This window comes from Apodemus sylvaticus, chromosome 8 (assembly GCF_947179515.1).
Source record: "Apodemus sylvaticus chromosome 8, mApoSyl1.1, whole genome shotgun sequence".
In the NCBI taxonomy this organism is placed as follows: domain Eukaryota; kingdom Metazoa; phylum Chordata; class Mammalia; order Rodentia; family Muridae; genus Apodemus; species Apodemus sylvaticus.
The window spans coordinates 6,347,019-6,372,656 of record NC_067479.1 but is presented as its reverse complement, the minus strand read 5'-3'; the positions used below and the strand labels follow the sequence as shown (position 1 = coordinate 6,372,656).

General features: G+C 45.7%; 1 protein-coding gene and 1 long non-coding RNA gene across 3 annotated transcripts in view; both read right to left on the bottom strand.

Annotated features, from left to right (window-relative positions):
- Nucleotides 1-25,638, bottom strand: part of Abcc4 (ATP binding cassette subfamily C member 4) — a 216,248-nt gene that overhangs the window by 54,131 nt on the left and 136,479 nt on the right. The window contains exon 20 of the mRNA XM_052190656.1: nucleotides 18,541-18,620. Coding sequence (XP_052046616.1) covers nucleotides 18,541-18,620 — 80 coding nt within the window. The remainder of the gene's footprint in view (nucleotides 1-18,540; nucleotides 18,621-25,638) is intronic.
- Nucleotides 8,628-10,653, bottom strand: LOC127691052 (uncharacterized). 2 transcript variants are annotated; one of them, XR_007979211.1, is made up of 4 exons: nucleotides 10,429-10,653; nucleotides 9,163-9,899; nucleotides 8,879-9,127; nucleotides 8,628-8,808 (listed from the first exon to the last, which is right to left on the bottom strand). It is a non-coding gene; the product is annotated as an uncharacterized LOC127691052 (long non-coding RNA). The 2 variants fall into 2 exon arrangements; XR_007979210.1 differs by having other exon boundaries at nucleotides 9,163-10,653.

Below are 25,638 nucleotides of genomic sequence, written 5' to 3'. Positions count from 1 at the left end.
AACACAACAAAATGGAAGTATTTGGGGGAGGGGGTGAAGAGATGAAAATCAGATACTATCAAAATCTCAAAGTTGCAGCTAATGCTGTGTTTAGAGGTAAATGTATAGCTTTAACTTTTTAAAACAGGAAAGTCTAAGTGTCAAAGGTCTAAAACCAGATTTTAAGATACAAAGAGAGTGGAGAGACGGCTCTGTGGTAAGAGCACTTACTACTTTCTGAGGACAATGGTCCAATCCCAACACCCACGTGGTAGCTCATGGCTGCCCACAGCACCAGCTCCAGGGTATCTGGCACTCACTTCTGACCACTTCATGCATCGAGCACGTTTTTGGTGCACATACATGTGTATGTATGTATACACATAAAATAAGTAAATCTACAGGAGGATCTGAAAACAAATTAGCAGAAATAACAACCAAGAGGAAAAAAGAAACCAAAAGGAAGCAGGCACACTGGCTCAGGCCGGTGAAGGTGTTACCTGGGAGGTAGGGACAGGAGGATTGCAGCAAGTCTGAGAGGAGAGCTTCATCTACATAGAGAGTTCCGGGCCAATCAAGGCTATGTAATGAGAGGCCATAAAAAAATGACAGCAAAAAAGAGAATGAAAAAATATTAGACAGAAAAACGACAAAAGGTGGGTCTTTTGAAACCCTACGAGTTAGGAAGCTTCAAGGCCGGTGAAGAAAGGAGAACTGGCTGTATCGCAAGAAGTAAGATGGGCATTAAAAGGGCTGACTCAACATGCCGAGTTAGCATGTTTCATGTAGACGGCTAATGTCTTGAGAAATGGTGGCTAAAGAAACAGCACCCAGAGTAGCTCCATTTCAATTTGAGAATCAGAATTCACGGTCTGAAAGGAATTTAGTGACTAGTCAAATTTCTTGGCTTATAAGTGCTCCACTCTTAGGCTATAGTGCTCCATTCTTAGGCTATAGTCCTCTACTTTTGGACTACAGTGCTCCACTCTTAAGCTATAGTCCTCCACTCTTAGACTACAGTACTCCACTCTTGGGCTATAGTCTTCCACTTTTGGACTATAGTACTTCACTCTTAAGCTATAGTATTCCCCTCTTTAGCTATAGTCCTCCACTCCTGGACTACAGTCCTCCACTTTTGGACTATAGTGCTCTACTCTTGGACTATAGTCCTCAACTCTTGACCTATACTGTTCCACTCTTAATCTACGGTGCTCCACTCTTGAACTATGTTGCTCCACTCTTAGGCTACAGTGATCTACTCTTGGGCAATAGTGCTCCACTCTTGGACTATAGTGTTCCACTCCTGGGCTCTAGTTCTCCACTCTTGGGCAATACTCCTCCACTTTTAGGCTATAGTGTTCCACTCTTTAAATACAGTGTTCCAGTCTTATACTATAGTGCTCCACTCTTAGGCAATAGTGTTCCACTGGTAAATTCTATGAAACACTATTCTATGAAAGAAAAAAATGCCAACCTTAGAAAATTTTTGGTTTTCTTTTAGAAAAGAGGACTGACAGTTGTGTGGTGGTGCATTCCTTTAGTAGCAGCACTCGGAGGCTGAGGCAGGTGGGTATCTGTGGGTTGGAGGCCAGTCTGGTCTACACAGGGAGCTCAGGTCAGCCACAGCTACACAGTGAGATCCTGTCTCCCAACCCCCTGCAAAAGAGAAAGGGGGAAGAGGGAGGGAGAGAGGGAGAGAAAGAAAAGAAAAAAAAAGAAAAGAAAAGAAAAGGAAGAGGACTATAGAGAAATACAAATAGCTTAAAAAAAACATTTTGAGAAGATCACCGCTGGCGACTGGCCTCTGTGATACAGGGCAGGGCAGGATCTGCAAGGGGGGGGGGGAGGTGTCAGACAGCCATAGTTCCTTCTGCTTCTGTCTTAAGACCTTTTAATCCACATGCCCTGATATGATCTCACTTACTTGAAACCAACCAATTATAAACCAGTAATCACATTTTCAAAATACCTTTCAATCAACACCTTGGTTTCTGTTTGAGTAAACTATTTGGGTTGGGAACCTTAATCTAGCCAAGTTGACACATAACATTGACTACCACAGACAGAAATCCCTTGCCAACTCTTTTATTTTCATGAGGTCAGTATAACTCTAATACTGAATGTTTACAAAATACCAAAAGGATACAAAGGATAGACCCAACTCTCTGCTGAACGAGAGACAAAAAGCTGAGGTAACCACAGATACACCAGTGACCTTCGACCCTGAGGGTAAGGAGAATGGTTAGGGACAATATTAACCAACATAAGTAAGGCTTTTATAAAAAAAAAAAAATGGTAGGGTGAATTTAAAGCTTAAATAAAAGAGGTTTAACAGAGGAGAGGTGAGTGGGAAGGGTCAAACTGCTCCTGGGTTTCCAGTCTTTCTAAAAGGAACAGTAGCCAAACCCCTGCAGGATCCACGAAAGAAGACAGATCATGTGGGGCAAAGCCATCGGCCCAGCAGCTCACACGCAGGCAGCCAAGACATCAAGGCCATTTAATGCACACGGGTCTTAACACATGTAGGGGAAAATTAAAGGAGAAACAAACCTCAAAGAGCAAGCACTCCTTCCACACACCCAGACTACCTGAAAATACATGAGGCCTTTGAAAATGTAGAAAAGATTAAGCAGGGCATTGCTGGTGTAGCAGGCCTGGGCCACAACCCAGGCACCTTAGTCTGCATAGCAAGTTCCAGCAGTCAGGGCCACCCTCTTGGGGGTGGGGGGGGGAATCAAAGAATGGTGTGAAGAGATATCTCAAACAGTAAATTACCTGCCACCCATGCTAGTGGGAAGAGAGAGTCCAGTGTCCCAGAAGCAGAATAAAGAGCTGACCAGAGCATTGAGGGCATAACACCCCCAGTGCTGGGGAGAAAGACACGGGGGGGGGGGGGGGGGCGCGTCGGGGTGGTGAGCAGGGGGTTGGTGAAAGATGTCTGCTCACTCAGTCTGGCCGAATTGGAAAGCTCTGGACTCACTGAGAGGCCATATTTCATAAAGTAAAGGTAGGACTGAGGGCCGAGGAGATGGCTCAGGAACTAAAGATTGTGCTGTGCCAGGTGAGGGCTGCCTTTTACAACGCCAGGTGGCTATGGGAACTGGCCTGTAATCCTACCATGTTGGAGGCTGACACAGCAGTCCCCAGAAGAAGTAGGCCAGCTAGACCAGCTCACGAGGTGAGCTCTGGGTTCAGTTAGTAGACCCTGCCTCTATGTATAAGGTGGACAGTGATAAAGTAAGACATGACATCAACCTGCAGTCTCCAGAGGCATGTGCGTACATATATGCACACATGGACAGTCACATACATACACATACACCCTACACATAAATAATGTGGGCAGTGACTGAGAAAGATGTTCAACATCGACTCTGGATTCCATCTTCATACACACACATGTATGTGCGTGCAGATATAAACACACCCATAAAAACAAAGTACCTCCATACGGCTTAGGACACACAAAAATAACTGTGAAATACACAAAGGAAAAAAGGTCATTATCAGACTTCATCAAAATCAGAGTCTGCTGGAAAAAAGATAGTTAAAAAGCAATACACACACACACACACACAGAGAGAGAGAGAGAGAGAGAGAGAGAGAGAGAGAGAGAGAGAGAGAGAGAGAGAGAGAGAGAGAAAGAAAATCACAAAGTGGGGAAAATGAGAAATTATTAGAATTAAACATATAAACATTCCAATAAATCTACCTGTAGCAAGATTTTTATTTTCTTTTTTTTCTTTTTGGTTTTTCGAGACAAGGTTTCTCTGTGTAGCCCTTGCTGTCCTGGAACTCACTCTGTAGACCAGGCTGGCTTCAAACTCAGAAATCCGCCTGCCTCTGCCTCTGCCTCCCAAGTGCTGGGATTAAAGGCATGCGCCACCACTGCCTGGCTACAAGATTTTTAAGAATAAATTCATAAAAAATAAGCAAGAGATTTGAACTAAAAAAGTTCATTCACACACACGAAAGTTCCAATTGACTGATAAATGTGCACAAAAAAAGCTCAGTATCACCAATCGCCAGGGAAACACAAGCTAAAACCATAGCGAGATCAGCTGTACCTATAGTTGAAGTCAAATCAAGACAACTGGTGATGCTAAGCCCCATGGGCACTAGATGCAGGGCACCCCCAGTCCCCAAGCACCCACCCCACCCCCAGCCCCGGGTATTTGATGCGTGAGTAGAATGGCAGTTTGAAAACTTTTTGGTGGGTTTTCTTTTTTCTTAATAAACATATACCTACCCGAAGCACAGAAATTCCATCCCGGATATTTTAATCTCAAGGAATGAAAATATACTTGCACATAAATACTGATACAAGAAGGGTACCGCAAAACGAGGCAACAGTCCAAATGCCCATCAACCAACGGATGAATAAAATATGCTATCTTCTGACACAGGGTCATCACTCAGTGACAGTGATGGGGAAGGAACTTGGAGGGGTAGACGGAGGATAAATGGACAAAATCAATCCATGAAAGGCTCATGGAACAAGACATAGATAATCAAAAGAATTCAACCACAGAAAAGTACATCGCCAGGGCCCCACTCCCATCTATGCGCAGGTATGTGCTAAAAATTTTATAGAGTCACAGTGTTGAGAAGGATTTATCTCGGGTGCTTCTAGAGTAGGGAAAAGGACCCCATGTGGAGACTAGAAACCGTGTTTAGATGTGACTAGAAGACTAGCAAAAATGTGTCTCCGAACAAACTTTGCTCCCAAGCCCTGGGTGATCGCTCCCACGGCGTCAGAGCCCTGCACCATGAGGCAGAGGCTGCACCATCTACTTCAAGGCAGGATTAAGACACTCAGCAAATTCCCCTTCAGGAGGCAGAGAAAGGGCTTGGGGAAACAAGAAATCCGGAAGCAGGAGAAACTCCAAGACAGGACTGATGATGACAAGCCATGATCCAGATTGAATTAAAAAGACACATCATATGTCAAACGGAAAATGCTCGGGTCAGTGAGATGGCTAATGGGGTGGAATGTGTTCTGTGCGCGCGTGCGCGCGCACACACGCGCACACACACACACACACACACACACACAGAGCAATAAATACGTGTTAAAAAAAAAAACAGTAAAAGTCCAGTAAGTCCAGTAGCCCAACCATTTCTTATTCATCTCGCTACAAGACACCAGAACTTAAACAAAAATAGATACAAGCCAGAACGTGAGATTAGGAACTCCAGGGGTTTCCACAGAAGTAACAATGTCACCACCAAACTCTCTATGCATTAACTATGGAGGGTGGCTGACTGTGGGAGATCGCCCTTGGGAGGGGGAGAGGCAGGGGGAATGACCTCTATTCCCTGACCACACACTCCACCCAGCAATGCTAGCTTCCAAGGGTCTGCACTCTTGTCCAACACCACCAGGCTGGAGAAGAACAAGATTGTTCGGGTTTTTGTTCTTTAGTTCTTAATTGCCTTCTTGCTACTACAGCCATTATCGCCAGAGCGCACATGCTGGGACACATTGCCTACACGCCTGGGAGAATCCCCAGTGGCTGTAGCACACCACACTACTGAGTGTGCTAACTATCTGACTGGCAACATCCCAAACACCTCCTCTCTCATTAAGGAAACAGTCCAGGCACAGTAGGCAAGGGGCCTCTTGAACGCTACCAGCCAATCACACGGATCCCCAGGTCATGTGTTGGTCGATATTCTGGGACCTGCTATCATCAACACTGCTGTCTACAACCAGGGGGCCCTGCTGGCTTTTCCAGACGACGCCCTCCTTGCAAATGCACTGAGTAAAACTCTTTTGTTAATTCCCCAAAGCATGAAAAACACTGTGATTCAGTTAAAATGGATGAGTTTACTTTTAAAGACAGAGATCTTTGAAGACCAGGGCAAGGCAACCTACCTAACACCGTCCTTTGTCTGAGAGGGATTGGAAGGTGGGACTGGGGTGAGCAAACCGTAGAAATCTCCAAATGACAAGTCATTGTTTGGGGTGCTTTCTACACACTTCACCTGACATCTCCACACAAAGCCATGCAAGGGTCAGTGGGACCAGACAAGTCTGGGCAGTTCCACCCCTGTGCTCCTATAGAAGCCGGTGACCCAGCCTATTATCCCCAAGTCTTAGGCTGGCTTTGTTCCCCATATCCAGATGCAGCAGCTTTTTCAAACCCCGCACCCCCAGGAAGACGGGGCTGGGGACAGCTCCTCACGTCCTTTGGCTTGGCATTTTCACTTCATAAAGCAGAAGTCAATGTGTCTGCGTGCAGGGAGGAGAGGTCCGCACGTTCCGTGGTGGTCCGCACTACGTCTGCACTGGTGGCTCAAGTAGCCTCAGGATTAGCCCTTTGTGTGCCGTGAAAGGCTGTGGAAAGTCCGTTATTTAAGCTCAGTTGAGCTGTTGGCTTGCTTTCTTTTTCTTTTTTTCTTTCTTTTTTTTTCTGTTTTTGATGAGGGTGTGAAGTGAAGAAGAATGGTTTTGCAACTCAGCTCTAAATCACTGGCAGCATTTTGCAGAGGGCCAGCTGTGTGCAAGTTTGCACATTCAGAGAGAAGTACACCCCCAGCCCCACTAAATAATGCCAAGTGACTTCATTTTCGATTGTTTCATTTGGAGGTGGGGTTGTTAGCTGCCAGAATTCCAGATAAGTGAGACACTTTGGGTGCTACCGGGGACCACGGAAGCTTTGGGAATAGTACAGAGATTACATTAGTATGAAGTATTTCCTGCTCAATGGTCTATTCTAAAAACAACAGACCCTGATAGCGTGGCATGGAATGGAAAATAGCCACTAAAATCATAAGCACTAACAAACCCAACACCTGTGATACAAGCTCAGGAGCTGGTATTTGGGTCTGGTATGTGTTAGATAGTTATCTTAATGGAAGACAAGGGACCATAAGATGATGACCATTATCAAGTTATTTGTGTCGCTTACAGATAATATTATATTTAAAAAGCATATCCTTTATTACTTGAATGAATTGTGTTGGAATGTCACTGGCAGGGAGTGGGGCGGTACCTCAGTGGTGGAACAGGTACCCAGCTCTGGGTTAGATCCCCAGACCAGGGGGGGAGTGAGCCACATGGGGAACAGGGTCGTGGGTGTTCAGCCAAAGACCTGTCGCTCTCGCTCTAGCCACCTGAGAAAATAAGGCAGAAAGGCTATTTGAGCCCAGGAGTTCCAAGCCAGCCTGTACAATATATCAGGATCTGACTTCCAAAACAAAACTAAACCAAAGGAAGACAATTTTGTTGTCATGTTGGCAATTATCTCTCCTGCAACCTGTATGAAGTAGGGACTTTTCTCCCACTGTTACAGCTCTATACTATGTAGCTTTGTGAGGATAGAGTGGATCAGTGGTAAGGGTTGGGAATTAGAAGGAAGTCTCCAGATTCCCTAACGCTGTCATAAATCACATGTGAATCTTATGCTTTAAGTGCCACTCTGTCACGCACAGTCACCTCACAGCATGTAAGCTTGAAACTTTTCTTGAAGAAGCAAGAGCACAGTCTGAAGTGAATTTTTTAGGGCTCTGTGACCACAGGTAGGAAGACACAGAAGAGAATCTACACATTTACTTTTTAAACAGCCTGTCTTCATCTAGAATGGAGAACAGCTCAATTTTTCCAGCTGCTATGATGTGAGGAAACATAGCCACATCTGGTGGCCTTCAGGGTAATCAGTTGGTAGAGCTGGCCTAACACGTACAAAGGTTCGACTCCCAATACCACATAAACTGGGCATGGTGGCATAGACCTCCTAATCCCAGAACTCGGGGAAGACAAGAGGATCAGAAGTGCAAGGTCATCCTTGGCTACGGAGTGAGTTCAAGGCCATTCTGGAATACCTGAGAACCTATTGCCTAAAACAGAAATGGCTTGTGATTGACGCCTTCCTGAGGGATGAAGTGCCCTGCACTACAGTCAGGATTTGCCATAACCACGACATTCTTATGGTTAATGCTGCATGGTTAATGTCTTCGGTACTTACACAATCCTCTGCTTTCAGTGCCTGTTCTCTGTATCCTACCAACCTCTACAACGTCAAGGCCTGCTTCTCAAGACACAGTCTCTCCAGGATCTGTCCCCACTGCCTTTGTCTTGTCTGAAGCCTTTGTCTCAACACTATGTGCTGAGACCATACAGTAGTCTCATGACAAATATCACACACCCTGGAGTCTTGACAAGTATGCCTTCTCTTCCTGGGGTTCGGGGACTATCCCCACAGAAGAATCCCAAAAGCAATGACTTAAGACTGTAAGTCAGCTCAGAAATAAAGCCTTGAAGCTTAGTTTTAATTTTAAAACATGTACAATGTACAGGCTTGACCTAGAACTTGCGACCTAGACCAAGCCTTGGATTCATAGAGCTCTACCTGCTTCTTCCTCCTGAAGTCTTATATATAATGAGTCTTCAACAACTCTCAAGACACTGGGAAGCTCTTTGTACAGGGTCTTCATGTATTCCTCCAGGACCCCCGCCCCCAAGTGCTGGCTGGGGCTATCGGTGTGCACCACCTAGTCTTAGAGAAGTCCTTACTGAGTCTTTCCAAAGCTTTCAGCCTGTCAAACTGCTCCTTACATAGTATCAGTTTTGTTGGTAAGAATGTCATCATTAAATTACAATGACAAGAATCCTGAGAAAATTTAGTAAGACGTATGGGGTAACTATGGGGCAGAGCACAGGATGCATCACAGCATCCTGGCCTGCTGCATCCCTCACTGCATCATAGATAGCATCCTAGGCTACTGCATTCCCCACTGTAGCACAGTATCCTGGCCTGCTGCATCCCCCACTGTAGCACAGCATCCTGGCCTGCTGCATCCCCCACTGCAGCACAGCATCCTGGCCTGCTGTATCCCTCATTGCAGCACAGCATCCTGGCCTGCTGTATCCCTCACTGTAGCACAGCATCTTGACCTGCTGCATCCCTCACTGCATCATAGATAGCATCCTAGGCTACTGCATTCCCCACTGCATCACAGCATCCCGGCCTGCTGCATCCCTCACTGCAGCACAGCATCCTGACCTGCTGCATCCCTCACTGCAGCACAGCATCCTGGCCTGCTGTATCCCTCATTGCAGCACAGCATCCTGGCCTGCTGTATCCCTCACTGTAGCACAGCATCTTGACCTGCTGCATCCCTCACTGCAGCACAGCATCCTGGCCTACTGCATCCCTCACTGCAGCACAGCATCCTGACCTGCTGTATCCTTCACTGCAGCACAGCATCCTGGGCTGCTGCATCCCTCACTGTAGCACAGCATCCTGGGCTGCTGCATCCATCACTGTAGCACAGCATCCTGGCCTGCTGCATCCATCACTGCATCACAAACATACTGGGCTGCTGCATCCCTCACTGTAGCACAGCATCCTGACCTGCTGCATCCCTCACTGCAGCACAGCATCCTAGCCTGCTGCATCCCTCACTGCAGCACAGCATCCTAGCCTGCTGCATCCCTCACTGCAGCACAGCATCCTGGCCTGCTGCATCCCTCACTGCAGCACAGCATCCTGGCCTGCTGCATCCCTCACTGTAGCACAGCATCCTGACCTGCTGCATCCATCACTGCATCACAAACATACTGGGCTGCTGCATCCCTCACTGTAGCACAGCATCCTGACCTGCTGCATCCCTCACTGCAGCACAGCATCCTGGGCTGCTGCATCCCTCACTGCAGCACAGCATCCTAGCCTGCTGCATCCCTCACTGCATCACAGCATCCTGGTCTGCTGCATCCCTCACTGCATCACAGCATCCTGGGCTGCTGCATCCCTCACTGTAGCACAGCATCCTAGCCTGCTGCATCCCTCACTGCAGCACAGCATCCTAGCCTGCTGCATCCCTCACTGCAGCACAGCATCCTGACCTGCTGCATCCCTCACTGCAGCACAGCATCCTGACCTGCTGCATCCCTCACTGCAGCACAGCATCCTGACCTGCTGCATCCCTCACTGCAGCACAGCATCCTAGCCCGCTGCATCCCTCACTGCAGCACAGCATCCTAGCCCGCTGCCTCTCTCACTGCAGCACAGCGTCCTGGTCTGCTGCATTTCTCACTGCATCACAGCGTCCTGGCCTGCTGCATTTCTTACTGCATCACAGCATCCTGGCCTGCTGCATCCCTCACTGCAGCACGGCATCTTGGCCTGCTGCATCCCTCACTGCAGCACGGCATCTTGGCCTGTTGCATCCCTCACTGTATCACAGCATCCTGGCCTGCTGCATTTCTTACTGCATCACAGCATCCTGGCCTGCTGCATCCCTCACTGCAGCACAGCATCTTGGCCTGCTGCATCCCTCACTGCAGCACAGTATCCTGACCTGTTGCATCCCTCACTGTATCACAGAATCCTAGCCTGTTGCATCCCTCACTGCATCACAGCATCCTGGTCTGATGCATCCCTCACTGCATCATAAATAACATCCTGGGCTGCTGCATCCCTCATTGAAGCACAGCATCCTGACCTGCTGCATCCCTCACTGCAGCACAGCATCCTGACCTGCTGCATCCCTCACTGCAGCACAGCATCCTGACCTGCTGCATCCCTCACTGCAGCACAGCATCCTGACCTGCTGCATCCCTCACTGCAGCACAGCATCCTGACCTGCTGCATCCCTCACTGCAGCACAGCATCCTGACCTACCCAGCAGCATCCTGCAGGTGTTGATGTAGCCCTGAAGAGAACATGAGTGAAGCAGAAGGGATTTCTTTACCTGCTAAGTGTTCTTCAGGTATGCAGAGGCAGGACCCTTGGAGAAAGCAAGCATGGAAAGCAAGCACAACATGTGTGCAAACCAGATCAGTGGCCCTGCTTGTTAGCGAGAAAAGCCCATGAGCTGAGAAAGACAGTGTTCTCAGAGGAGAGAGATGTATACTTCACATATCTTTATATTCCCTAAACCTGCAAGGTAGGACTCACTTAATCAGTTATGATGAACTTTGTACAGCCTTAACTGAGCATATGTGTAGTGTGCACGTGCATATGTGCGCTTGTGAATGAAGATGAGAGATTAATGTCGGGCCTCGTCCTCAATCCTTACTTCAAGACAAGGTTTCTCACTGATCTGGCTAGGCTAGGCTGGCCCGCCATTTAGTCTCGAGGAAGCTCCTGGTTCCATCCCCCACTTCTGCGACTCTAAGACTGGCCTTTTCAATATGAACTCTAGGAGTTTGAACTCAGTTCCTCATGTCTGCATGGCGAGCTCTTTACCATTTTCCCTGCCCTGTCACAAATATTAATTATCTTCCGAATACAGTTCCCCAAACAACAGTTTTGTGGAAAAATCACATACAGAAGCTACAATTGCTCCTTGAGGAAATTTATGGGCACACACCTGTTACATACACATACTACATATATATATATATATATATACATTATATACACACATTACTTATAGACATACACACACACATACACACACACACACACCATGTGGTTGGTGGATAGTTTCCCTCTAGTAGTCAGATCAAGGGGGGTTTAACCAGAACGAGCCCGGCCCTTTACAACGCAATTATGGGCAAGCAAAGTAGCATACATCTTGGGATCAGAGTCTGAGGGTCACTGTCCTGTGAGCTTCAAGCCCTCGCTCCAGTGCTGGGCATTCCCACACTGGCCTAAGAGGAGGCTATAATCTCACTATCCACTGATCAGACTCATCTGCTGCAATATAGTAAAGTCTTGGGTTCAGGAGAGAAATCTTAGTTCAGTGCTAGAGTCAGAGGAGATGCTGACATTTCAAGCGGAGAGTGGCGGTGTCTGCTGCGTTCAGAAGCTCCGATGGTTTGCTCCCTGCCCCGCGTGGCTCAGACAGCAAAGCAGACAGAACAAAGAACTGGAGACAGGCAGGTCAGTAGGAATTACAGACGCTGAATGCTGTACCCCAGATTTTATTTAAGAGCATGAGAAAGTAGTAGATGAGAAAAATGTTCTCTGAATAAATTAGTGAGGAGGGATAAAAACTAAAATGACTGAGGCTTATCGCACATGCCAAGGCCAGGCAGAATCATCAAACCTTGGTTACAACACACTTGGCACTCAGTATGCCCTAGAAGAAGAGATCAGAATACTCCTGCCAGCCTCCTTCATCTTCCTCAGTTGAGGAAAGGAAAGTGGTGACCAGGACTTCGGCCGCACCCTTCCCTCTCCTGCTCACAGGTCTCTCCTCCAGCCCTGTCGACCTCCTCTGCTGTAACCACCACCTGCCTCGGTTTCAGGCCCTTCAGGTATGAGTATGCATAACATGTATGTATGTATGTATGTATGTATATATGTATGATATACAAAGTTGTATGATGATCAGCTTTTAAATCAGGAGGGGAGTGGGCTCCGGGAAGAGGCTTTTAGTTTTGCCCGCTGTTTGATTCGGGCCAGTCCCAGTGATCCCATTTTCTGGGAGGAAGGAGGCAGCCCTGACCCTATTTTCTCGCACCCAGGCCCAGCTTTCTCCACCCAGTCTCACAGGTCAGAGGAGTGTTCCCTGTATACATGGGACTCCTCTTATTCCCCCTGCAAGCCCTCCATAAAAACTAAACAGCTCAAGGGCCCAGCCAAACCTCTTGCCCTGAATTCGAAACAGGACTCTCTCAACTACGGGCAGCTGCTACCTGGACCGTGCTGGGCGGGATCCACACCTTCCCTCTTACCACCAACAGGCCTGCTTGCCTGTGGCTCTGCAACACCCATTTTCCTGTTCTTCTGCGTCTTTTGTTTTGTTTTCTCTTTAGATATGGGAGCTTCCTTGTAACTAAAATGCTTCCTGTGGCTGGGTGAGGCTGGTCATCCCACTCACCCTCAGAGAACCAAGGAGCCACCACCTGCTGGGTGAAGGGAGCTCAGGCCCAACCTCTGCACCCTCTCTCTGGAACACAGTCCCACCTGACAGGAACCTCTCAGGAAATCCTGACAGCCACTGCACACAAAACATTGTCCTGTGCACACAGTCTTTGCTATTAACTGCTCTTGATACCAGGTAAGCAAGGAGTTAGACATGACACAACCAAGGGAAACCTGGCTCTACTTCTGTGTGCATGCGTGTGGGTACCCAGGACGTGTCTGGGCATGCGTGGAAGCCAGAAGCTAATCTCGGGGGTAGTCAGGAATCAACCACTTCGTTTTTCAAGACACGCTCTTGTGTTGGCTTGGAGCTCCTCCCAAGCAGCCTCCCATAGTCTGACTTTTCTTTTTAAGTTTTATCACGGGTACTGGGGGATCAAACTCAGTCTTCATGCTTGCAGGGAAGGCCCTTGTGGGATAAGCTGTCTCCTCAGGCCCTGCAGCTGTTTCTGTCGCTTGAGGTCTGGATGTCTTCGGTGTTAACAATCGACCTGGAAGCTGCACTTAGGCTCTCCGTGCTCTACCAGACACCAAGGCAACGGGGATTTCCCCAATGCCCATACATGGGCAGCATCTCCCTGTTTTCTGATTTCATTGCCACCACACTCTGGGTATAACTCCTGTTGTGGGCTTTTACAGAGGATCATGTGAGGAACACAGACATCTGGGCCACTATAATCAGAGAAGGAAAAAGTGGTCACCTTATCTCATGAATATGACACACATCTCATAAGTATTCATAAAATATCTTTAAAATCCGCAATACAGAACCTACTGGGTTACTTGCCCAATTTGGGACAAGCCACGCCAGTTTCGCTTTGGGCTGCACACTTTATTCTACTCTGCTAAATGGACTACGGCTTACACTGTGGGAGGCCTTTCCTCAGAAAAGATAAGACCCATGTGGTCCACACCACCCTCATCCCACAAACTCCAACTGCTCCTTCCTACCTGCCCTTCCCAACATCCCAGAATCCCATGGGATTCTGTTCTATTTGGACCCATATCCCCAAGCACAGAGTGGGGCTGTTCTTAGATAAAGACTTACCAGAGGATGGAGACTAAATCTCCCTATACCAACACGTTCTATGAGCTCCCTAACAGATCAGTGGTGCTGGCTGGGAGGAGAGAGACACTCTATAGGAAGGGGAAACGGTTCATCCCAAGTTACGGATTTATATAAAAACAATGTTCTCCTTTGGGGAAAAAAGTCAAGATGGTTTGTGAAATGTGTATTTACAAATATAGTCATTCAACATCTTCCCATCAAATATTATAAATATATTTATCTTACTAAAGTTATTACTAAAAAATGAGTTCTATTTTAATTAAAATGCTACCAAAAATTTGAAACATGATGTCTATTAAATTATTAATAACCACTTTGGGGAAATGTAGGACTATGGGCTGGTAGAGAGCTTGGTAGAAGGAGAGAACTGATTCCCACAGGCTGTCCCTGGGCTTCTACATGAATTCTGTGATGCTTGAAAAAACACAGAATGAGAGAGAATGTGTATTAAAAGAGAAAACGAAATAAATCAATGCTGCTGAAGATAGTGCTGATGATAAGACATCAAAGAGTTAATGACCTTGTCTACACATGTATATAATATATGTATACATATATAAATATATATACATATACAAATATATATACATATACAAACACACACACACACACAGACACTCAAAGTGCTTGCAATTTCTTGAAAAGGCCAAGAAATGAAACACATTTGAACAACACTTTTTAAGCCAGAAGTATACTGTAAGCCACTGGCCACTCCAATGTAAGTTGGCATTTTATGTTATTATTTCCAGTCATGTATTTATATTTTCTTCAGAATACCTGTCAGGTCTGTTCCACCCCTTGCAGCAGGCTGTCAGTAATCTCTCGTTAGTCACTAATGATCCGCTCATGTGCCCACAGACGGCCTAGTCTCCCAGACAGCTCTTCTTACCCTGTTCCACTAATGCCTCTCAGTGATTCACAACAGCGATCCAGGACACGGATTTTAGAAACTGTCACTGCACTGTGCCCCAGTACCACAAACAACAACAGTGAGTACTTTAAAACAAACCCATCCATGTTCACATAAATATCAATCTTTTGTTGAAGTCTAAGGGACAATATTAGACTTCTATGTGGCAGGAAATTTGTTCATATTTTAAACAAAATTTCCTTCATTCAGTCATCCCATCAGTAGAGTGACAGATCTCTGTCCCAACTCTGAACAGAGGCACTCCAGGCACAAGGCCTGTCTCAGGCCCCATCCACTCAATTCTTCAGAATTACACTCAGGAAGATACTCAAGTTCTGGGCGGACTTAGAAAACTAACTGAACTGCCTTCATCTTTTAGAAAAGGTGATGAGTGAGGCAGCCATGCTCTGGATCAAACAGGTCACAGAAGTGATTGTAATTGCATCACCTACTTCTATAGCTACCCAATCGTAATCATCCAGAAAAGCACGTGCACATGCGTAGCTTTTATAAGGAAGGACTGTGAGCCTCACAGCCTTCCTCTTTCGCTTTCTGTCACTTCAGCTGTGAACGCTGGTTTCTAAGATGTGCGGCCATGCTGACTTCCCTGAAGATCAGATCCAGCTGAACTTAACTGGTTCGGGCAAGTGGAGCAGAGGACCATCCCAGGAAATCCCTGTACACAGTAGGAGCTTGCTGGTGGCTTCCTGGTGTCAGCAGCAGGGTTTGTTGAGACATTAAGAACAACAAAGGTAGACAGGAAGTTTGCTACTAAGGTCAGTTTTGAAAGGCAATAAGAAAACCCTTCTGGGAGCACACACCAGTGAGGCCTGAGAAAAATTCCACCCACGTCAGAAGTCCACACTAGAAAGTAGGTGCTACTATTGACAGCAGGGTCGGTGGTCTGGTGACCTGAATAGTTTTCTCTGATGGCTAACTCTCACATTTCTGTTGTTGTTACCATCATTGGCCCTTTTTTGTTTGTTCATTTTGGTGATGTTAGGAATAGAACAACCAAATGGAATGGTCTCAGAAATGCAAGGTCCAGAGAGCTACATTTTTAGTCAAAAGGTTTTTCTTTCTTTCTTTTTTTTTTAATGTATTAAAAGATTGAATTAGAGTAGATGAAACTTTTTTGCAAAGCAAAGCACCCCATGCCAAACTCCCCCGCCAACACACACCAAAAAGATCAAGTACTAAGCCCACACCTAAGGTGAGCCCATGGGACCGTCATTGTGACCTTGCCACACTGTAATTCCAGAGACTACTTATATATGTAAGGAGCGACCCTGCCATCCGCCTGAGCTAGCAGAGCTAATAGGCTTCTAATTAATTTCCAGGAGATTGCTGTTATAACTAACAGGTTTTAAACATTTGGTTGATTGGGGAAAATGAATTGAATATAATGTATTTGATTTGGAAAATTAGTTTTCATTCTATGTGCTTACCATAATAGTGTTTATTTTAAGTTTACATGATTCTATTAAGAGTCCCAGAACACCACCGGGTTGTTTTTGTCCTGACAGAGCCCAAGCCTACTTAAAAAAGGGGGGGAAATCACATTTAGATTTTTTTGTTGGCCTTTCTTTAAGGGCAGGTTAAATTCATTTTTTTGCAGTTCTCATAAAAAAAAATCTTTGCTCTGTCATAAAGCCAACAAGCACCAAATACTTCAAAACGATGCCAGTGATTCCTCAGTAAGAAGCCCACTCAGCCATCAGATGCAAATCCTCCACAGCAAAGTCTGCACACTTGGTCCGAGGAAGCCGCTCTGTTTGCTAAGTTTCACTTGATTCCTCTTGACAACCATTTAAACAATGAATGTTGGGAAATGTCCCTCAGAGAACCCACGACAATGGCAGGAGATCAGTGCTTTTATATTTAGCTAATACTATTTTTAAAAGGAGAAATATTTCTTCCTGAAAGGATTATGGGAAGGCTTATTAAAGACACCTGCAAACTAAGTGAGCGACTACAGATCTGAATCACGCTTGATAAGTGAGTTATTCTTCACGGAAAAACTCCTTCTGGGGAGGGACAACAGCGCCAAGATTCACTAGAAACTGGCTAACAGGAACCAGAAGTCAACAGTGCTCAAGTGCACCAAGAGTGCTTGGTGGGTGGGGTATCTGGTTAAATACAAGTACGAGGCTAGAATTTTCTCTCCTCATAATGCGGAGAATGCTTTACTGAAATCAAGAAGCACCCGTCAGATATCTTCCCTTCATAGGCGCTACAAAAAACAAGTGACGGTTCTAATTAGCAGGGCTCACCCCGCTAAACGCACAGTGGGCCAGCCAGCCAGCTTGGCCTGACTGGTGGTTGTGGAGAGAGCCCTTGATAATTCTTCTAGAAGTAACTAATCACTGTCAAAGACGTGCTTAAAGTTATTTGTATTGTATGGGGCAGGGACTGGACAGCAAAGGGTTGCTTCCAGCAGATGAGAGCACAGCCAAAGCCAGTGGGAGACATTTTTAAAATAAGTTCGCAGAACCAAGAGTCTGGAGCGCTCATCTGCGGTGCAGGCTCCACCTGCGGCCCGGGTGGGTGTAAGGTAAAGTCTTCATCTGTGGGTCATGCTGCTTGCAGTCAGACAACACCCTGGGCTCCCTTTCTGTGTGACTAACAGGGATTCCAACGCAACTGAGGACCCCAGGGGCCCAGAGAGACTCCGGCACAACTGAACCCCCCTGTGCCAATTCCACTTTCTGCCTGCAACTTGGCTTCCGGTTAGAACAGCTGTAAACTGGCGGGTGGGAAGAGGGCACGGGTTTAATCTCATGGCAAGTGAGCCACAGGCATCTGGGATTTTAAAATCTGCACAGCTTTGGAGAGATGCATTTCTTCTCCAAAATAAACGCTTAGGGGGAAACAAAAAAGATCCCCTGCCTGAGTCACTGAAAAGCAGACAGAATTAAAAGAGAGAAGAAAGCAAAACAAAACAAATCAAACCGCAGGGGCAATGACACTGAATGAGAGATGAGAGACAGGTGACCCAACATGATTCTTTTGGCCCTCAAGTTCACAGACAAACAACATGCTAAAAGCACGCATTTCTGTGGGATCCTTTGTTCAAAAGACACCTAAGACAGAGCAATCAACGTGTGAAAACAAAAGCTGCCAAAAAAACAAAAACAGACATTTTCTGAGAAGACTTTGATCCCTTACTATTATTGGCTTAAACATGCCTGCATTTAAAGCTTTGAATCTGCAATAAGCACTCTCTATTGTCCTTGCTAACAAAGTATTATTTTCACCTTATTATTGCTAATCTGTTCTTTGTAAGTAACCACACCTGGTTTTACCCCACCCCCTTCAAAAGCAAAACAAAACAAAACAAAAAAACCCACAGTGCAGTAAATATTTGCCCTTTGTGGCAATACAATGCATAATTTTGTTAATCTGGGCTATCTTTCCGTGAGAGGCGATTGTTTCTATATTATGAAATGTGTTCACAGTAAGTCGAATCCACGCCAGATACCTGGGAGGCAGACAGAAAGCCACTTAGCAGCATGTAGCTGCCATGAACCATCCCTGACACAAACGCACAGCCACTCCTACACAGGGCATTACTCATGCTAAGTCAGCCTCCAAAGCATAGCCACACCTTTCTTCAACAAACATGGCCTTTGGTTAAGATAACAACATCACACCACCGCAGCCCACTGCCACCCCAAACGCTCAAGGAAAGGCCTTGAAAAACAGGAAGAAAATAAAAAGGTACAGTTCTGCATTCAAGAACATAAAGTGGTGTTACAGACCTGGATGAAGTCTAGAAACGTGAGGGGGAGCAGGTCATCCATGTGTCCAATGTCCTTGGAGAAACGATTCAGAATTCTCCCTGCAAGCACAGGATGTGAGAAATTACACATCTCCCCAGACAGACCCTTCGGAGAAACAACTTGCAAACAAATCAAAACAATATTTTAAATGCATATGTATTTAATATATTATGCATTCATATAAAATAAGCTGATGTCAACGACGAAGAGAAAAAGAATATAGAATGATACCTAAAGAAAATATAATACCACCAAATGCTGCTGGACAGAGAATTACAATGAGGCCTTCATTTTAAAAACTACACGTAATGTACATGTACACGCACACGCATACGCACAGGTGGAGGAAATGGGAAGAGCTCATGACAGAGCTGGGTTAGTGTGGTTTAAGCGTGTCCTTTAACTTTTAGGTCTTATCTAGGTCAATCAAAGTACAAAAAAAATGTACTAAACACAAAAATTAATTCCAATTCTATGTTTTTATTTAATCTTGAGAATTAATTCTCCTAAGTGTAAATTATAGTATCAGTGTTCTACCCTCACAGATGGCTGATCAGACCTACTATCACAGGAAAACTCCAGATGCTGCGCGGTGAGGAGGCCCTGTGAGCACACTCACACCATGTCCACGTCATGCCCGTCAGACAGGCGTGAGCAGGAAGGGAGGCAAGAGGGAAGCAGATGGGAAACAGAAGCAGTGCACCATAGGTTCCTACCATTCACTGCAGTTCCCGCGGTGAAGATCCCAAGAAAATGGGGTAATGACGAAGGCTTCAGAGGGGACCAGTCAAAACTGGTTTCTATCAAGCATGTTTTACAGAGACAGATAGGTAACAGACAGACAGAGGGATAGAGGATAGATGATGATAGATACATATATACATAAATGATAAGATAGATATGATAGATACATTCATAAATGACAGATAAGACAATGATAGATGATAGAATATATATACATAAATGATAGATATGATAGATACATACACTCATAAATGGCAGATGAGACAGACTGATGATAGATAAGATACATTCATAAATGACAGATAAGACAGATTGATGACAGATAAGATGATAGGTAGATACATACATATATTTATAGACAGACAGACAGACAGACAGAATGACAGAAGACAGTTTATTTTGAGGCAGGTAACTCCCTGTGCAATTTTCTGGCTGATGATTTTGTAGCCCATGGTTCCAGAACACCTAGGTTCTACCAGAAAGCCCAGAGCATGCACACCAGAAACAAGCAGGCATCAACTGTCCTGTCCTCCAGCTCGGGACATGCAGACTCCAGAAAGTGTCTCCTCATGACCTCTTTGGCAGGCCCAGTGACACCCCCTTTAGAGCCTCATCCTGAGGTTCAAATGAGCCCACTGTATGAAGGAATCCTGTCAGGATGCCAGGTACTTTTTAACAAGAGTTCAAAAAAACAAACAAAAGGCTGCGATAGTAACTGTCAGCCAAATTTTGAAGCATACCATTGGGGCAGGATGTTCTGCCATTAAACTGTGGATTCTGGTCCGACAGCTGGGGGTGGAGTCTAAGGTAAGTCTAAGTGCCCAGGGATCCCAAGGATGCCCTGTCTACAGTTCCCTAGACCAGGCCTGGAGGGGAGAGAGGCTGGTTCAGATACATCTGAGAAAACACTACACTTAGCCAGATTTCCCCTGTATATCCTATAGGTTGTATGAACTAATTTTTAAGTTCATGAAGAAACAATACTGAATGAAGAGGTTCCATGGGTGGGAGCCTTCGCTCAGCAAGTGTAAGGTCCTGAAGTAGAATCCCTGGACCCCAGGCAGAAAGCCAGGGGTGTCTAGGAGGGAGACATGAGCTTGCTAGCCAGACGGCCTAGGCTAAGCTGCAATGTTCTGGTTCAGGGAGAGAACCCATCTTAAAGACACACAAACCAAACTAAACTAAAATCATTAAATATATGATTAAAACAAAGGGAAAGTTACACCTTTAAACACAGGCAAGATCCAGACATACCAGATAGATGCTTCAGCTTTAAAAGCAGTATTGATAAAATGGCTCACTAAAGGTGACCTTACATGGAAGAAAGCCACTCCTTTGTCCTTTAAGGTTTATTTATTTTATTTATGAGTTCTTTATAGCTGTCTTCAGACACACCAGAGCAGGGTATTGGATCCCCATTACAGATGATTGTGAGCCACCATGTGATTGCTGAGAATTGAACTCAGGTCCTCTGGGTGAGTGCTCTTAACCCGAGCCATCTCTCCAGCCCCAAAACTACACTTTTATGCTTTACTGGATTCAAGAATCTTCAGTTCTGAGGAAAACACTGAGAAAAGCCATCTTCATACAGCTTCAAAAGGACCTGAGTTGGAATTCCCGATACCTAATAGAAGACCGGGCATGTCTGAGGGGGGAGAGGGGTGGATCACATACGCTTGCTGGCCGGCCAGCCGGGCCAACCTGCAATGTTCTGGTTCAGTAAGAGACGTCTCAAGGCAATAACGCAAGTGGTACAGGAAGAGCCTGGAGGCCTTGTTCTATCCTCCGCTGTGCCCCTCACACTCACAACAGGCACCACAACTGTCAACAATCCCCCATAGCCCTCACTCCTATCTACCAGTGGTCACGGATAGCGGGAGACAAGAGGGGCTCAGAGTAACTTTTAAGAAATGATTGAAAGAATGAACAATGTTTTCAGGAGAGTTTCTGCCTCACAGCCAACATCGAATTCGGGACTATGAGGCGCTCAAGGCCTCCAAGTCACTTGCTCAGAAGTCTCCAAATCAAACCCTTATGGCAAGTGAGTGCCCCCCATACAGTGCCTCTTCATCCTGATGACATGTGGTCCCCACAGGAATGTCTCAGGGGAGTCGAGCGGGAGGGGAGCGTGATCCCTGGGAGAATCCAGGCCAAGCAAGCTGTTCTGTTAGAGCACTTTTGCGTACATTAAGCCGAATCTTCCTTCTAGAACACCCAAATGCTACTGTGCCTTCTCTGCCTACAGAACCACTAACTTCTCTTGCCACGACGGTCCCCCAGCCTTTCCAGACTTCTCACAAGGGACCTGTCGATGCTACAGGTATCTCTCCGACAACTGGGTTCTCCCTCCGCAAGGGTCTCTGCACTCATTCTGATGTCCTGTCTTCCTTGAAGCCAGATACGGGACTCAAGGCTAGGTCCCCAGGGATTACCTGCATGCCTCTGTGTGAAGCAGAGCCCCAGAGCCCGGTTTTGCACACTCACCTGGCCCAGAATCAGAGGCCAAATACCATGCTCTGTAACAACTTAAAAAAGAAGAAGAAGAAGAAAAAAAAGAAAGAAACGAAAAAAAAACCTGGGTCAACAATTTTCTTCCTTTCTAAGCCGTCTTTTCATTCTGGTGAGTATTGATCTCCCTCACTGTGTAAACCTTTTAGTTTCATGCAATCCTATTTTTCAATTCTTCTCATTTCCTGAGACACAACAGTTGTTCTCAAAGAGCCTGTAGCTATGCCTATGTCTTGAGTGCCCATCCACCCCCCCCCCTTTATCAGACTTGGGTCTCAAATGAAGTCCTTTTTTTTTTCCTTCACACAGAGTGGAGAACCTGTGCCTTCAGTTACGTGTGGATATCCGCTCTTCCCAGAACCACACTGCTCTAAAGCAACAGTTCTCAACCTGTGGGTCGGACCCTCTTGGTGGTCACATATCAGGTATCCTACACATGGGGTATTTATACTGTGATTTGTAACAGCAGAAAAATTACAGTCATAAAGTAGCAATGAAAAGAGTTTCATAGTTGGGGGTCACCACAGCGTGACGAACTGTATTAAAGGGTCACGGCATTAGGAAGGCTGGAACCCACTGCTGTAAAGTATGTTTAGACAGAGGATTAACATCTAGAAAATATAAATAACTGAAAAAAAAAAAACACCCTAAATACCAAAAGAAGCAAACAAAACAGCCAGGAAATGAGGAGACGGTTCTTCTGGTAAAGCACTCTTCCATGCAAGCACAAGGATGTGAGCCCAGACCCAGCGTCCCCAGAACTCATAAAACTACAGGGTCAACAGCACGTACGTGCATAGCAATACTAGGGAGCAAAGACAAGAGAACTGATGGGCTGGCTCATTGACGGGCCAAGATAGCTGAAGTGACGAGCTTCAAGTTAAGTGAGAGTCTCAATTAATAATAATAATAATAATAATAATAATAATAATGACAAGCAGCCTTGGCCTCTGGCATCCACACACATACATGCAATAAACACACACCTGCGCACATGGATATACACACATAAACATGTATAATATACAAGAAGTAACAGCGAAGGAAAATATGACATATATAATACATGATTGTCAAATTATGAAAGACAAGTAGCCAGAAAACATGAAAAAGTCCAAACTGTTCAGCTGCAGAGTAAATGAAAACTAGAACACACTGAGATTCTACTGAGATGGTTATAGCAAGGGTAACCTGCTGGCGAAGGTATCACATGCTGGGAAGAAGACGGGAACCTTTATACATTGCTGGCGGGAATATAAACTCATGTTGCCATTATGAAAACCAGCATGAAGGTGCCTTTCAAAACCAAACCCAGAATTCCAATTTGACCTAAGGCACCACTCCTACATAATACGCCCAAAGACACTTACTCAACACACCAGGTACCTGCATACCCACTCTGGCCTCACTATTCACAAAAGTCAAAATGTAAAACACAAAATCAGCCCAGGTGTTCATCAACACATGAATGATTAAAGAAGATGGGGCATATTACACAAACGGAGTCTCAGCCAGCCACAAAGAATGATGTTAAAGTTTGCTAGAAAACAGAAACAAGTGAAAATTATCACATTATGTAAAGCAAGCCAGACTCAGACAAATGCTGTGTTTTTTCTCATTGGAGAACCCTAGATTGTCCATACATATTTATAAAAGCCATATGTATGAGACATGAACACAGAAGAGGGATCAAAAAAAGGAGACCAGGAAGACAGGAGAGGGTGACAGAAATGGGGACACAGGGTAGGGAGTTCCCTTGAAGGACACGCTACACTTGAAAGCAACTGTTCTCATAAAAGATATTACTATGGACAAGGAATAAATGCCAATTTCCAAAGAAAGGAACCTCCCATGCCACCCTAACACTATGCTGCACAGGCAGACTGCGGGGAAAGTAGGGACACGAACAACTCTGAGCGGTTAACCCTTATGAAGCCTTAAATTCTATCCCTTGGAACTACCGCAGCTCCACAAGCAGATGTGACCAGTATGACATTATTTGGGAACCAAATAATCATCTACAAGGAGACCCTAACCTGGTCTGAGTATTTTCCCAGGTCACATGATTTGTAAGAACGGAGACATGGCAAGGACCAAGTATGAGAAACGGGGACAGGCTGGCTACTCTCAAGTCCACGCTGTCACACTGGGTCCTCGCACGTAGCTCCGCTTCTCTGTCTTGTCCAGAGAAAATTTCATAGATGCAGTCATCAAACTTCTTTTCAAAATGCAAAGTTATGAGGGGCTATACTTCAGGAACATATTGTAGAATATATTCTGGGACTACTGCCACAGCTAGAATTCTGACCTCTTGATTAGTCAGATTCTCTTATAGGTACATGAAGTACCGACATCTAGCTGGAATGAGAGAGAGAGTGTGTGTTTTAGTATGTGAATGTGTATATGTGTGTTAGTGTATATGAGTGTATGAGTATATATATGTGTGTATATATATGTGAATGTGAATGTTAGTGTATATGTGTATTAATGTGTGTTAAGTCTGTGTATTTGTATGTATATGAATGTGTTAGCATGTGTATGAATGTGTGAATGTATGTATGTTAGTGAATATATTAGTGTGTGAATGTGTATGTGTGCTAGTGTCTATGTGAATGTATGTTAGTGTATGTGTGTGAATGTGTATAAATGTGTATATACGTATGCTAATGTGTATGTGTGTTAATATGTGTGTTAGTATCTTAATACGTGTCCATTAGTGTGCGTGTTTGTATGTGTGTGAATGTGCGTTAGTGCCAGTGTGAACATGTCTGGGTGAATGCATGTATCTTAGTGTGTGTGGTGGGGCATACATGTGTGGAAGTCAGGGGTCAACATGAATGTTCCCCGGCGTCAGCCTTCACCTCACTTGTTGTGTTAGATTCTCTTGCAGAGTCTGGAACATGTCTGCTCATCTGGACTAAGTGGTCAGTGGGTCTTACACATTTTCCTTTCTCCTAGGATGCCAGGTCTCCACGGGCACCGAGTGAGGGTGGTCTCCATGGGCACCGAGTGAGGGTGGTCTCCACGGGCACCGAGTGAGGGTGGTCTCCCATGGCCCTGCAGCCAACGGCAGGGAGACTGGAGAAGAGAGGACTGAGCAAATGAAGCAGCCTCATGTAATCTGAGCACCCTCCAGAGTGCACTGTCACAGCACAGACAGGACGGATGACACTGTTCTAGGCACAATGACTCATGCATGGCTGGGCAAAGGACAGTCCAAGGCAGAGAGCGCTGGGCAGAGTCCAGCTGAGTCATTAAGGTAACCAGGACAGCTGTGGTCATGAGATAAGGAAGCCATTTTTAGGGTGGGTCAGCCTAGACTCTCTAAAACAAAATTCAGCCAACCTAATGTGAGAACAGAGCAGGAGCTGTGGAGGGCATCCTCCCTCTCCTCTGGAGGCCCTCTGCTCTGGCTCATTTCCTGTCGGAACAGGCCACCAACACGGTGACAGTCAACAATGTTCTCCCCCTCTGCCCATGGAAGCAAGAGGACAGCAGAGGACTCATTCGATGTTGGCGACAACTTGATGACAGATGGATGTGTGTGCCTTTCTCTGGCTCAGAGGTCAGACATCGGGAGAATAGATGGGAACATGGCCAGAAGCCTTCTACTGAGTTCGGGAGGAGTGTACACATGCGGGGTGCTACGCATTGTCACAGGAGTTCAAAACTGAAAGTCAGGGCGTGAAAGACCCTCACGGCTGGCAACCTCCAAATAACAGTACGAATATCCCGAGACTATGAGGAGTCTTCATGAAACAGGGAGGAAGAGGATGCTGGGCAGACTCCACTCCACACATCTGTCCAAATCCTAAGACTGCCTGT